This window comes from Centroberyx affinis, unplaced genomic scaffold, assembly GCF_046629955.1.
Source record: "Centroberyx affinis isolate AG114_WGS23_722 - 3 ecotype Tasmania unplaced genomic scaffold, CSIRO-AGI_Caff_v1 ptg001440l_1, whole genome shotgun sequence".
Taxonomy (NCBI): Eukaryota; Metazoa; Chordata; class Actinopteri; order Beryciformes; family Berycidae; genus Centroberyx; species Centroberyx affinis.
Genome location: NW_027279914.1, coordinates 119,911 through 135,000, shown reverse-complemented (window position 1 = coordinate 135,000; position 15,090 = coordinate 119,911). Strand labels below are relative to the sequence as shown.

Sequence of the window (15,090 nt, the reverse complement as noted above, 5' to 3'; positions counted from 1 at the left end):
TTAAACATCTTTGATTATATATGTATAGAAACAGAAGGAAATTTGGATTCCTATAATATGGAACCTTTAACATCTTATATGGACTGATGCTGTTTGCTCCAACTGGATTTTTAAAGTTTAGACTTCTCATCCAGAGGGAGCAGACAGGGGTTCAGAGTCACTTCAGCTGCACCAGGGATCGAACCTGTGACCTTTCTGTCACACTGTCAGACAGCACATGATGCCACTTTACATTCTGCTGTAACGCTTTTTGTTTTGTTTTCATGTGGCTCTCTTTTTTCTCTTTTAAATTGCGAACGAGGCTTCAAAAAAAACTTCACTGCGAACATGAAAGTTTCCTAATCTAAATTCAAATCTAATCGAGCAGCTTCAGCGACTTTGGATATTTCAAAACCAAAATCAGATTGGCTTCAGGTTTAGTTTATTTCCGCCTACAAAATGATTAAATAAAACATGAAATAAAGAGAGAATTACAAGTTGTGCGAGTGAGAAAAAGAAGCTTTAAGGGGCTTTATATAAACATTAACATAAAAGAATAAATGACAAACAGACACAGGCGAACTGGACACCAAAACCAAATGACATTAAAATTAAACATGGAAGAGAATGATCAAATTAACAAAATGATAAAAACCCTAATAAGTCAAATTACAGATTCCAGTGAAAACTTAAATCTTGACAGACTTTTGTGTGACTTGTGTTATTCCCCATGCAGACAGAGCAGCGGTGTGTGTGTGTGTGTGTGTGTGTGTGTGTGTGTTGCAGTGTGTTTTGGGTCTTACCTTGTGCATATTCCAGCAGGCAGGTCAGCTTCAGGGTCAGAGGACCAGTGCTCTCTGTTATTTTGGGATTTCTGTTGCCATGGAAACACCCCGCAGGCCCGCTGAATTAGCCAAACGGTTTAAAAAGCCCACGCTGGAATTGATATTCTCAGCGCGATCGATTTGTGGTTTTTTTATTATTATATATTCCACTTGTAAATATTATCGCACAGAGACGCTTGAATGAGGGTATCGCCATATATATATATATATAGACTCTGAAAGAAAAATAATGTCTCTTTTGAAATTCACTGCTAAATATTTCATTCATATAGATGTCTCCATTTTGGATAATGTTAGTATTTGGTAGGTTTCAGAATAGCTAAATGGTTTTGCAAATTGAGTTTTCATGTCAGCAGTCAGGAGTCGGGTGTCTTTTCTATTCGAAAGGGGGAATATCTAATTTTTTTTTTTGGAAAGAAACGCTCTCATTCTGTAATCTCCTTCCATTCAAACCGATTCCCACCTATTGTTCCTCCATTCACCTTCTGTGTTTCAGTGTTTCCTTTCCTGACAAAAGATGCTTAGTGTCTTATTTTTGTCTTCCTTCCCCACTGTTTTGCCTCTCATCTCCGATTTATGCCTCTCCTCTCTCTTCTCTTCTATCTGCTTTCCTTTCCTCTTCACCCTCTCTCCTGTCCCTCCTCTCCTCTCCTCTCCTCTCCTCTCCTCTCCTTCCCTGCTCTGTTTTTATGAATGTGTTCATGAACCTCTGTCCTCTGCTTTCTTCTCCTCTTTTCTCCTCTCCGCTAAGCTTCACAGTTTTTTTTCCCACCTCTTCTTCATTGATTTTATCATTGACCCGATGCCAAAGACAAATCTTTCCCCCCCCTCCTTGCTTGCAAAGTGTGTTGATATTAACGTCTCTGAATGTGAATCTTCCTGTGAATCTTCCTGTGGTTTCTGGGTTGATGGCAGACTGATGCTTAGAGAGAAGAGCAGGTCAGCAGTTTAAATGTCTGGACAAACGTCTGAGAAAATATAAATAACTTTTCATTACAGGGTAAGAAATTAACTTATTTGTCAGAGGGCATTTTTTGACCCCGTTGATCTGATTTTTAGGGGCATTTGGGGGTTTTTTCGGGAACAATTTCACTGAACGTTGATACATTTGGATTGCATATTGGCAATCGAACACTCAATTTGTTTTCACTTTTTTCCACACTGCTATAAACTGTTGGACTGGCTTGCAGCAAACTTGCAGCAGGTTTTCCATCTCCCACCCTTCCATTGTTGAGTTTTTATCATATTGGTCATTTTAGTTTTTGTTAACACAAAGTGGTTTGTGGCATTGGCATTTTCTTCTACTGCCGACTGCGTGGTGCCAACGTTTTCTACTGCTTCAGGCTGCGTACTCAGTTGTTTTCTGATCAAAAGTCATTTTCAGTCTATTTTTCTCACCCAGAGCACACTGGAAAGACTCACCCGGTCATAGACTGTGACCGGAATGGATCACTATCTGCGTTTTAGGGCACTAATACGTACGTCAGACATTTTTTGTTAGTGTCCGAATGATAAAATGATATTGTGGAATGATTTTGAAGGCACTACATATTTCCCACAATGCACTGTAATATGTAGTGAACAAGCCTGGTCACTAAAACGGTGAAAGTACCAAAATGCATTGCGAGTCTGTCGTCACCTGGCCGTTACCAAGCAACAAATTTGTAACCCTTCTGTGGTTTTATAATGATGGCATCCTCTTCTTCACCAAACCTCGTTTACTAATGCACGTAAATAAACTTTTTTTGGTACCAAAAGACCTCAAGCTACTCTAAATATGTTTTCTTTTAACTGCCGATTCATAATTAATTAAGTGCATGATTTGTTAAGCTAATTTGAGCTCGTTAACGCTAACATTAACATTAAGGTCTGTTGTTCAGGAAGGTATTTATCTCTAGCTGCAGGTTATATGGTACATAGCTTATTGTAACGTGTTTTTTGTTAATGTCAGCTAGTGAGAAGTCCAAAACGTGAAGGAAACCGCACAGCTGGATTGGTGAAGTGCGTGAAAATAAACAGAAAAAAGAAGCCGCACACAACTCCGATGCAGAGAATATTTATTCACTGACATAAGGCCGGAAAACGTCTAGATGGGAACGTCGGTGAATATTTGTTTTCTGTTTAAAGTCAGCTAGTGACACATATATGGTTGGCTTTGAAGGAATATTGGTAACTTGTCAAATGTTAGCTGGAACATTTGTTTATGCGACTGGTGAATGCAGACGCAGGTTGATGATGAATGATGATGAATTAAGTGTCCGAATTCACTCGTTAATCATGTGTGATTTACCTCTAATTAGTGCACTAATAGAGCAGCACTATATAGGGAAATACAGATGAGGGAATAGCGATCCATTCCGGTCACAGCCATAGACTTCCACAAGTCCTCTACGGTGGCCCACGAGGGACAGTGTAGCCGCATCCTGCTGGTGAAGTTAGCCAGACAGCTAAAGTTTTTGCGTTTGTTGTTGATTCGTAATGGACTTGATTTTGATTTATAGATTTTGGGTCTATCTTTATACTCTGGTTAATGTTAATTGCCTATAGTGACGGTTAGCATGCGCACCAGGCAGAGCTAGCTATTGGAGACACAGAGAAGATTTTTGGTGTCAACCCTCTCGTCACATGTTTGGGTAAAGTGACCAAACTCCCAAAAAGTCGGTGTAGCCCATAGCCCGTAGTGAATGTGACGTCACCCATAGCCTAGAGCAGTGATTCTCAACCTTTTTCATATTAAGGACCCCTAATTTAGTCCACATTAGGGCCACAGATCCCCTTATGATCTGATTTTGTCTCTTGGACCCAAATCGGAGAATATTTTTATTGTCAGATATGATTTTGTCCAGAATTCCATGGCTATCTGTATTGTAGGTAGAGAGATAACAGAGAAACTATGATCAAAACAGTCATTCTTCTACATTCTCTAATGGTGTTAACTAAATGAAATAATGGTGAAGTTTAACAATTTATCAATTTGCTGGGGACCCCCTGGAACCCCCTCAAGGACCCCTGGTGGTCCCCGGACCCATGTGGAGAACCACTGGCCTAGAGATTGGGTTTACGGTTGCCAAAAAGATTTATTGACTTCAAGGAGTCGGTCGAGTCTTTTCTGCTGCTGCCACCACTTCAGTATCGGCCTCAAAATGCACCCGTGGTTTTGGACTGTTAATATCCTTCATAAATAACCCTGACCTGCCCTCCCTCCCTCCCTCCCTCCCTCCCTCCCTGGCCAGCCATGGTGTGGTGTGAGCGGGGCATCCAGGTGCTGCTGACCACCATGGGAGCGTTCGCGGCCTTCGCCCTGATGACGGTGGCCATCGGCACGGACTACTGGCTGTACGCCCGGGCGTTCATCTGCAACAGCACCGCCAACTCCTCCCAGGACGAGTCCAACAACAAGGACAAGAAAGACCCGGGGGCGCTCACCCACTCCGGCCTCTGGAGGATCTGCTGCCTGGAGGGTACGGCTCTCTGTGTGTGTGTGTGTGTGTGTGTGTGTGTGTGTGTGGAGGTGTTTGTGTGTTTTCCCATGCATTGGTCACTCAAGGTTCTTGTTGAGGTCAGTGTGTGTGTGTGTGTGTGTGTGTGTGTGAACACCTATTTATGTCCGTTCTGATTACACAGATGAGCTGCATAAGAACACATACACACACACACACACACATACACACACACACACACACACACACTCAGACAAACAGTCAACAAGGACCGGTCTGGTATCTACCAGCAGCACACATTGCGCATTCTGCCACATTTGTTTGTCTGTTTTGTTTGTCTGTTCTTTAACCCTTTGGAACCAAAAACCAGTTCAGAGAATGAAACGATGGGTTCATTAAAATATATTCCATCTCTAGATCAAAGCTTATCCAACATACAATAAGAGATGTGCAAATATTTGGGGTGGTGTAGTGATTAAAAAGCCCCTGGTCTCTCAAATTCTACCAGAAAATTCTCTTCTCTATCCTCTGTCCTAGTTTCTGTCCTATGAATTCCTGCATACGTTATGAAAACCTTTCCACCATCTGATGCAAAACTTGATTTTATTATGATTTTATTTGTGTGCTTTGTCGAGGAAATTACAACAAAAAGCACAATAAAATATAATCAGTTTTTGCATCGCCACACTCTCTGGTCATATAAACATTAGGTTCGCCAATTGCTTTGCATTTCTGAAGTTTAGAAACATACGGCTCTATATTTATCAAAAATTAGGAAATCCTTAGTTTCATATCAAAATCATTTATCCACCTTTTGGAAAACATGACACTCGATTGTAAGCATTAAAGTAGAGCTCACTGGATAGTTAGCCATGACATGTAGTTGGTTTTTCCAGAATAAAGAACTTGCTCGCTCAGCTCTTGAAGCCCTCAGGATGCGGACTCATGTCCAAAGTCCGCACTACCAAATAAATTACAAACGTTTATTATAATATAATCCACAGCAGCAGACAAAGAAGCAAACATTTATTCTGCAGTACGGACTTTATTCTTTTTTTGAATGCAGTTGTTTTGTTACCACGGTGCTATTGCTGTGCCACTGTGGTAATCAGCTGTATCTAATTAATAATAGGAAGTAAAAGTTCTTAAACTTAAATTGCACTCCCACAAGCCCCTGTGCATATTTGCAAACTATAAATCAGCACCGTGAATGCGCTGTGGGACGCTACAGAAACTGCATTTGTTTTTCTTCACCAGACACCAGTTTGTTAATTTTTTGCTTCGGTTTCCCTAAAATGAAAAAATGTTCAGTTTCTCAGACCCGCTCCCAGCTCCCAGGTGCTGCTGCTCCTCGGTCTCAACGCAGAATGCTTACAGCGCTAATAAGCCAAATATGAAGGAAAATAATAATTCACCTCTCCGCCACACTTCCCTTTGTTGAACCGGAGACGAGTCGCAGCCAGTCGCTCCGTTCACTCGCTCCTTGCTGTGCCGTCTCTGGTAACCAGGGAGCTAGTAAGCAGTTTTTCTTGTTTCCTGCAGTTGTTTATTATCTTATATGTGTACACAATGCTTTGTAAGGAACTTCCCAGACAGCACACATGCTTTGGTAACTGTTGTGTCAAAGCCATAATAGCCATTACGGCATTTTATTTACTGTGATTTTAGCTACTTAGCCTCGTCACGTTCTACTGCATCACCGTCATTCCTATAATCAGAGTAAAGAATCAGAATCAGAATCAGAATCAAGTTTATTGCCAAGTAAGTTTTCACAGTACAAGGAATTTGCTTTGGCATGGAGGTGCATACAATAAACATAAAAATAATAAAATAAAATAAAATAAAAATAATAATAATACAATTAAAAATATAATAAAAAATATAATAAGAAATAAGAAATAAGAAATAAAAATATGTACAAATATATATGTGCAATATAACAATATAACTGTTGTTTTTTTTCAGTTTGTACAGGTATGTGCAAAAATTGAACGCTCTCTCTCTTGGGTGTGACTGCTATAACAACCCCCCCCCCCCCCCCCCCCCCTTCCCTACATTCACATTTTGGGATTTTTGGCATCTAAAATAGTGCAAATAACAGGTTTTCCAGGTATATTGCAGGACCAAGAGTTAACCACAGCCTCATGCAACCCCCCTACTGTGCTCATTCTCAACCAAAGGCTTTTTTGACTTTACCGAAATCAGGGAACATACGCTTATACACACACACACACACACACACACACACATATGCATTCAATAGAAAGCTGATGGTAATGCCAGAGAGCTCAGTTAGGAGCGATGACTCATTCAGTGGCTGATGGAGAAGTTTTGTCATTCGCCGTCCATGAGAGACAGACAGAGCTAATAGGACAGGACACACACACACACACACACACACACACACACACAGAAGCAAATACAAACATACGTGCATGCATGCACACATTATTGCGCAAATAGGCACACAGACAGAATTTTTAGGACACAGCTGTTAAGCCCATTAGAAATGTCCTCTGATTTTAGTTAAAGGTGCTACATGCAGCATTTTAGCATCAACAAATCATTAACCATATTAATTTTGAGACATTAGAGTAATTACTATAAACAAACAAGACCGAGCAGACTGTCAGCCTCTATCAGCCTCTACTCTGCATCCTCCATTGTTTCTCCTTCACCTGGTGGATCTGGAGGGAAATCTGCTGGATCGCTTTACGGCACAAAGCAGGAAGAGGTTCTGTTCTTCCAGAGCAAAACGGAGCTAAAGCTGAAAGAGTTTCTGGCAGCAGATGGTGGAAGGAGGGAAAGAAAGATGGAGAAATCACTTCCAACATGTTGAGCCTCTGGTAGGGGGAGGGGGGCGGCAAGTACCAACAGGGTTTATGGGTAACATAGTCTTAATTTTGAGAAAGATTACCATTAACAATAGCGCTGGGGTGTGATTGAGGCTACCAATCGTCTCCATCATGGTCTCTTTTGCTTCCTAATAAACCTTTTTCACAAACATGGCTGATGCACTTCTGCAGGATATAGATCAGATCAGTTCTCATCATTGCCAGCAATGTTAAAGGTCTCATATTCTCCACTTTCCAGAGTTTTATTTTGTGTCTTGAGGTCCATTCAAAGCTGTGTGTGTGGTGTCATGAACCAAAAACACTCTCAATCCATTTTTACACGTTCATTTTCCAGCATCTCTCTGAGCCTTACCAAGAACAGGCTGTTTCTGTCGCTGTGTCTTTAAGGCTCATTAATATTAACGACCCCTCTGTTCCGATTGGCTAACCGTTTCAAGAGTGAAACTTGAGACACCGCGGCCCGGCGGCTACAGGTAGGGAAATCTCTCCGGTAATAAACAATGACAACCGCTCAGCCGCTTTGAAAAAAACACTTTGTTAGTCTATTATTTCTTACAAAAATGATAATGAGCGAACCTTTGTGACGCCACAAAGTTACGGAAGTCCAAACGGCTCGTTTAGAGGCTCGCTTTTCTAATATGGATTGTGTGGATTTAGTTGGTGACCGTGCGTTTTGATACTTTCACCATGTTTAGATAGACCATCCAACTCCTTTATCATCACAGAGGCAAGGGGAGTCCTGCTTTACACCATATGGGACCTTTAAGAAGCCAACTTTCTGTTAGTTAATAACACAAATTGTTATTGACATACATTTCTGTTTCTGTTGTCAGACGACTGCACATCTACAAAAAGTGATTTGATTGAGGCTCACAAAATGCTAACAGCCCAGAAATTACGGTTAGCCTCGGTTAGCCAGTTAGCTAAGAAAGTTGGCTTCTTAATATTGTCGGCAATGGTAGGGCTGAACAATTATTCAAAATTTTATTGAAATCGCAATATGGCCTACTGCAATTTTCAAATCGCAGGAGGCGCAATATTTGTTAAAGGTGAAATGTGTCAAAATACCATTTTAAATTAAATACTGTGGTGCTGCAGAGATGTCCTGGCCTACACATCATATTCTACAGACTTAAGAAAACATCTTTGTTTGGTACAGATCCCCGCAAAAATCTCACCATAATCATTTTAATACGTTTTTCAATGAAAATGAGAATAATGATGTAAAAATTATCATTCTCTCTAATATCGCAAATCCTATCGCAATTGCAATATCAGTCAAAATAATCGCAATTAGATATTTTTTCAAAATCGTTCAGCCCTAGGCAATGGTGAGAACCGATCTAAACCCTGCAGATGTACAGTATGTCAGCCATGTTTGTGAAAAAGTTCCATTATAACCAGATACCACAATTAATTTGACAATGATATATTGATGTTTTAAAATCCTTCACATTGCACCTTTAATGTGTTTAGTGTTTCAGAGAAGGCATGTTGGTTGGTCTTTGTCAGTTTTGTTCTTAACGCAGGATTCTCCCTCTCTCTCTATCTCTCTATACACCTTTACTTTCTCTCTCTCAACCCCTTTCTTTCTCTCTCCCTCCATCTCTCTTTCCATCTTATTGTTTCTGTCATTCTATCATTGTCGATTTGTCTCTCTCTTCTCTTCTTCTCTGTTACCTGTTCTTCACTCCCTCTCTTTCACCCTCCTTGCTTTCTTTGAATCTTTCTTTTTTTTCTATCTCTGTTTCTCTTCCATCTCATCATTTCTCTCTCTATCCATCTCTCCATTTATCTCTCTCCCTCCTTGTCTCTACCTCTCTTTCTCTCTATCTATTGCTGCTTCTCTCCATCTTTTTCCTCCCTGCTCTCTCTCACCATGTTTCATCTTCTGTCTCTCCATCTGTCATTCTTTCTCTCCATTCGCTTTCTTCACCCTCACTATCTCTCTTCTTCCTTATCACTCTCTTCCTCACCCTTCTCGCTTCTTTCTACCTCTTCCTGTTTTCTCCCTCTCTTCCTTCTGATCTCGATTTCTCTTTCTTCCTCTCTGTATTATCCTCTTCCTCACCCTCTCCTCCTCTTCCTCTCTCTCTCTTTTTCAGGTTTGAAGCGAGGTGTGTGTTCCCAGATCAATCATTTCCCAGATGACGCCGACTACGACCAGGACGCTGCAGAGTATCTGCTGCGTGAGTGACACACACACACACACACACACACACACACACACACACACACAGGCACATGTATTTGCATATATATACACACACAAAAGCAGGCAAATGCACACATACACATGCACACACATTTGCGCATATACATACAAATGAATGGCACATAGAGATGTATGCACACATTACATAAGCATACACACATACACACACTGCAGCATACATCACAGACACACACACACACACACACATACACACACACACACATATACACACATACAGAAAGGACAGAAGGGGATGGTGGGCGGGCATCAATACACGGATGTCAGATTGAAGCAAAGCATTGCTGGAGGTATGTGTAAGTGAGTGTGTGTGTGTGTGTGTGTGTGTGTGTGTGTGTGTGTGTGTGCGTGTGTGTGTGTGTGTGTGAATGCCCAGGTGCATGGGGTTGGGAGTCTGGGGGTGTAGAGAAAGCTCCTTTCCGCAGATGGATTGAAAGAACAGCCTTCACTAACGGATTATTTTCAGCTCAGGATTCAGGTTTCACATCCTGCCTCCATTTTGAGAGCAGGATCTTTTAGTAGAGTCCTAAATCTATCGGTTTATCGTGTATATCTCTCTATCTATCTCTATCTATCTTTCTCTATCTGTCTATCTGGTCAGTAAAGGTATGTCATTTATTTTGAGTCGTCTTTTTCAACATTTCTATGAAAAAGGCAGCGATGCTTAATTCGTTCTAGATAGATTCTAATTCTTTGCTTTTATATTTATTTATCATTTACTACATTATTATTGACTAATTTGAAACCATTTGAAATAGGTGGGGTTTGTCACATATGGCCATATAATCAGCTCCCCTAAGTTTAGAAAATGACAGGAAAGCAGGCTATTTGAAAGCCGATTTGTGCTACTTTTCTGTGATTGATTCTTTACTTAATAATATCTGAATCGTACTGATTCGTCAAACCTATCTGCTGCTTCCATCTGGTTAAAACAGATTTAGAGAATTACTTGCAGCCACTATCTGACACGTCTGACAGAGGTATCGTGGAATAAATGCTTATCATAGCATTATCTTTTCCCTTCAGTGGTAACAAAGCTAGTGCAGCCTGAAAAGTCACCTTCATAACTCAAAGGCTCCGCTATAGTCCACCTGTTCCCTGCTGAGTTGGAGCTACTCAGCATTTTCATCTCCTATAATGATCCTCTGCTATTCTCAGCATGTTATGGCATTTGCTCATTGGTTTCAAATGTCTGCAGAGAAATCATGACATATGTAATGCAGCCTCTTGCAGCCATATTGGAGCTTGAGCTTGTGAGCAACAGTAGCTGTGAAAAGCTACTTGATAAATTTTCTAAATGTACGACTTAGTTTACGGTGACCAGACGTCCCGGTTTGTCCGGGATTGTCCCGGTTTCAAGATGGGTGTCCCAAGTCCTGACAAATATCTGTAAAACACTAAAATGTCCCGGTTTTCAACATTTACTACCAAATTGTCCCGGTTTTCACCACAATTAAAATAATAGTAGTAATAAGTAATAATAGTATTATACTCGTTTTCAGCGCTTACATAGACATTTATCATGTTCTGTCCCACTCATTATTACCTAACCCAATCAAAAAACATAAACAATGCACCACACGACTGAATTCAACACTGATTTGTCTGTATGTGTGTCAATCAATGTGTCGTTGTCAAGGCTGTTGCTAGCCTATGACGCTTGTGGCTCTGTCTGACAGAATCTGAGTACGCTAACGGTTAGCTGTCATGCCGAAGAGAAAGTCAGTCTTTTCTAAAGACCTCCAGAAGACTTACTTTTTTCTTCGAGAAGTAGCCGGCAACGAAAATGCTGCGTTCTGCACACACTGCAAGGGGTGGAAATGCCGCCATAAAAGATTATATTAAAACGACCAAACATAAGCAGTGGTTTAGCGGTGTTTTGTGTTTACTAGTGTTATTATACAGTTTTCAAATAAACTATGTTTTGGTGGATTTTTGTTTGCTGAGGCGCTGAAATAATTGTCCCCCATCCTGATGAAAACACCTATGGTGCGTGCATAAGTGCATACATGTGCACGTGCATGAATGTGTGGTACACTTAAGGGTCCCGGTTTGTGGGTTTGAAAATGTGGTCACCCTAACTTAGTTGTCTCAAAAACCTTCAACAGACAGGGTTCGTTTTGTTTTTTTATTGGGAGCTGATAATTTTGCTGCAATTGAATTTGTGTTTAGATCATGTCAGCTTGTTAGCTAGCAGCTCAGCTAAACATAAACTGTCTTGTAGTAAGCACATCTGATCTGCACAATCGCTAACATAGTTATTGGCTAGTGTTAGTGTCTAGTCTCAAGTTGCAACCCGGCCATTGGTTGCTTTGGTAAATTAGCTTGCTGGCTAGTTAGCTATAGTTAACAAAGCCTAACTGACTCTTCTCAAACTACATTCAGTAGCTTTAGAGTACAGATTAGGATCAAGGATTAGGGCTAAAGATAAAGATTAGAGTTTCCTGTGTCACAGTAGCCTAAACCAAATTTCGAAACTGAGTCATTCCTATGTTCCCAAGGTCCTATGTTATCAAGGTCATATGTTCCCCAGCTCTATATAGCACATAATGGGAACCTGAAAAAAGATGTTCCCCAGCTCTGTATTTGCTTAATATGGTTGGTTAAGGTTAGGGTTAAACATAGGACCCTGGGAACATAGAACCCTGGGAGAGCACATATGTAGAACTGGGGAACATAGGACCCTGGGAACATAGGACCCTTTGTCATGTTCCCATTATGTGCCATATATATCTGGGGGAAATAGGACCCTGGGAACATAGATACGCTCCCTTGGAAACAAATCTCTGTTGGACTGTTCTCTATAACATTACTGAATGGACAACAGTTGTTTTCAGGTATCTCTGTTTTTCCTGCTTGGTTGTTATATATTTAGCCGTTATTTGTGCACAGCCAGTTCACCTCCTCCATTATGGCTCCAGCAGTGGTTGCTGGGAGATCTGGGACACAACTACTGCCATAGCTCCGTATTCAGTGCAATGGGTTTTACAGTCATAATGGGCAGGAGAGCTGGGCAGAAGAGTGGGAGGAGGGGGGGGGGGCAGCTTCAAGAGAGACTGGTGGACGCTTTTATCCGAAGCACCTTACAGCAGCAGCATGTGTATCGAACCCTTAACTCTGTCAGGTTTATTGCCAGCTGCTACTTGTTTACAGATTGAGCGCTAACAGCTTTGCTCTCTGGAAATATGCTGACACTCATAAATAGTGAAGCACAGTATCCAAAATTTACGGGGCTTTTATTTTGTTATTGTTTAGTGGTCTGTAGAGCACTTTGTCACAGGTAAAGTTTATTATTCTGCATTGGTTCCCAGCTGTCCACTGTAGATATTTTCTGTGGGAAACTGGTTAAGACTCACATTTCATCAGTTGAGATTTCAGATTTAAACCAGAATTTTAATCTACTGCTGCACATATCCCTTTACTGATGCCGTGGATTTTAAATAAAACTTTTTTCACAGCTGCTGTTCGGCAGCCAAGTTGTAGTGTCAGCTATAGCAAGTCTTGGTAACACCTTAACTGGCAGGAGTGTCACGGGGCTGTTGACTTCGCACCTTCAGAAGGCGTTGCACTTAAAAAAAAGGAAAAGAAAACAGCAAACTTCGATCAGATGCAATAATTTGTCCACGACCGAAGAACAATGTCGTTTCAGTCGACGGGGATTGACGTGTTCTCCTCCTCCTCTGCAGGTGTGGTGCGAGCCTCCAGCATCTTCCCCATCCTCAGCGCCATACTGCTCCTGCTGGGCGGAGTCTGCGTCGCGTCCAGCAGCTTCTACAAGAGCAAGAGGAACATTATTCTCGGGGGAGGGATCCTCTTCGTAGCTGCAGGTGAGACTGCGGCTTTGCTTTGCCTGCGGTCGAATCTGGTAAATCGGGAAATTCAGTTTTCAATCGCTTCTTGGTGTATTTACCTCCTGTGTTCAAACGTGGATTAGTAAAATACTGAAAACTCAAGATGTCTAATCGGTATTGGTACTTTAGTCCTGGATGTCCTGGACTAAATCCCTTCTTTAATATATATTTCTTTCTCCTTTAATCAATCTGTTTTTTGCTCTTCCTTATTCTACTGAAAGTAGTTGCACTATTTCAGATTTCATTATCATGCCACTAGTAAAGAGTAGGTTGCTGTGAATTTCCCTCTGGAATAAATTATCTATCTATCTATCTATCTATCTATCTATCTATCTATCTATCTCTCTATCTGTCTATCTGTCTATCTATCTATCTAAAACAGGAATCACATTATAAGCTGTTATTATGTATGATATGCAGATTGGATTTCATATTATATCCGCCTCCTTCCTGTGTAATCGAAAGGAAATACAGTCTGTTGCAAACCCCGATATCCATGCCAACAAAATCTTTTAATCAAGCTGCAGCTTAATTTGTCCCGGAGGAGCACTTAGCACTCTCGTATATTTCCTCAGGCCTGAGCAACATCATCGGAGTGATCGTGTACATCTCCGCGGCGCTGAGCGACATCTCCCCCAAGAAGGACGAGGATAAGAAGTGGCACTACTCCTACGGCTGGTCCTTCTACTTCGGCGGCCTGTCCTTCATCCTGGCGGAGATGGTGGGCGTCCTCGCCGTCAACATCTACATCGAGAAGAACAAGGAGCTGCGCTGCCGCTCGCGCACCGACCTCTTCAAGAGCACCACGCACGCCATGCTGCGGCTGCCCAGCTACCGCTTCCGCCGGCGCTCGCGCTCCAGCTCGCGCTCCACCGACCCGCCGCGCTCCCAGGAGACCTCGCCCATCGGCGCCTCCAAGACCTTCAGCCTGCCGCCCTCCGCCCCGCCCTTCTCCGTGGCCACGCTGCCCAACCCGCACCACACCAGCGGGGGCGGCGGAGGAGGCGGAGACATCTCCATGTACACCCTGACGAGGGACTCCAAGCTGGGCAGCCTGGGAGGCGGCGCCCCGCCTCTCTACGGCACGGTGGACCGCGCCACGCTGTACCAGCTCCACAACTACTTCCCTAAGGATTCCAGCAGCGGAGGAGGAGGAGGAGGAGGAGGAGGAGGAGGAGCAGCGGTAATGAGCAGCGGCACGCTCCCGTCTCTCTCCAAGTCCAACTTGGCAGCGGCGGCGGCCGTGGCCCAAAACGCGGCGCCGCTGAACAGCTCCACGTCCGCCGCCCCGCCGGCCCAGCAGGCTCCGATATCCACCGCCACCATGGAGCGGGACAGGGGCAACATGGGAACCCTGGACCGGCTGGGGGCCAAACGGGACAGGGATAGCAACTCAGACACACTTAACAGGAAAACCACGCCAGTTTAAAACTAAACCTCAGAGGGGAGGAGGGAGGAGGAGGAGGGAGAGAGAGGAGAGGAGTGGGAAGGAGAGAGAGAGAGTTGAAATGAAAGGAAAGGAGGGGAGCGAAAGGAAGATAGTCGGATTGAGAGAGAAAGAGAGAGGGAGAGAGATATCTGAACTGAACGAGAGGAAGAGGAGGGCTGAAAATGTTTGGGTGACACTTTAACGGTAACTCGGTTGTCCTTCAGCTTACGGTATCTGGCTGCCATAAATACTTACTTAACGATTTCATAAGCGGTCATAAAAAAAATCCTAAAAACAGTCCGTGCAAGTTCATGACAACTGCCTTAAAAATGGTCATGACTTCTTCTCTATAAGCTGTAAGTTAGTTCAAAGGCAGGTGGTGATGTGGAGGCTTTTTTTTTTTTTTAAACCTTTAATCTCAGCATCGCTCTGCTTCACCTGTATACAGTCAGAAAAAA

The 15,090-nt window shown here is 42.5% G+C and overlaps 1 protein-coding gene across 4 annotated transcripts in view; it reads left to right on the top strand.

Annotated features, from left to right (window-relative positions):
- Positions 1-14,632, top strand: part of LOC139650116 (voltage-dependent calcium channel gamma-8 subunit-like) — a 15,540-nt gene extending 908 nt beyond the window's left edge. The window contains exons 2-6 of one of the 4 annotated variants that reach the window (XM_071526674.1): positions 4,058-4,285; positions 9,225-9,308; positions 13,039-13,179; positions 13,779-14,342; positions 14,382-14,632. In XM_071526674.1, the coding sequence (XP_071382775.1) occupies positions 4,058-4,285; positions 9,225-9,308; positions 13,039-13,179; positions 13,779-14,342; positions 14,382-14,632 (1,268 nt within the window). Of the gene's footprint in view, positions 1-1,635; positions 1,654-4,051; positions 4,286-9,224; positions 9,309-13,038; positions 13,180-13,778 lie in introns of those variants that run through there. The other 3 variants (XM_071526672.1, XM_071526675.1, XM_071526673.1) reach the window with 3 other exon arrangements.
- The last annotated feature ends 458 nt before the right edge of the window (positions 14,633-15,090 follow it).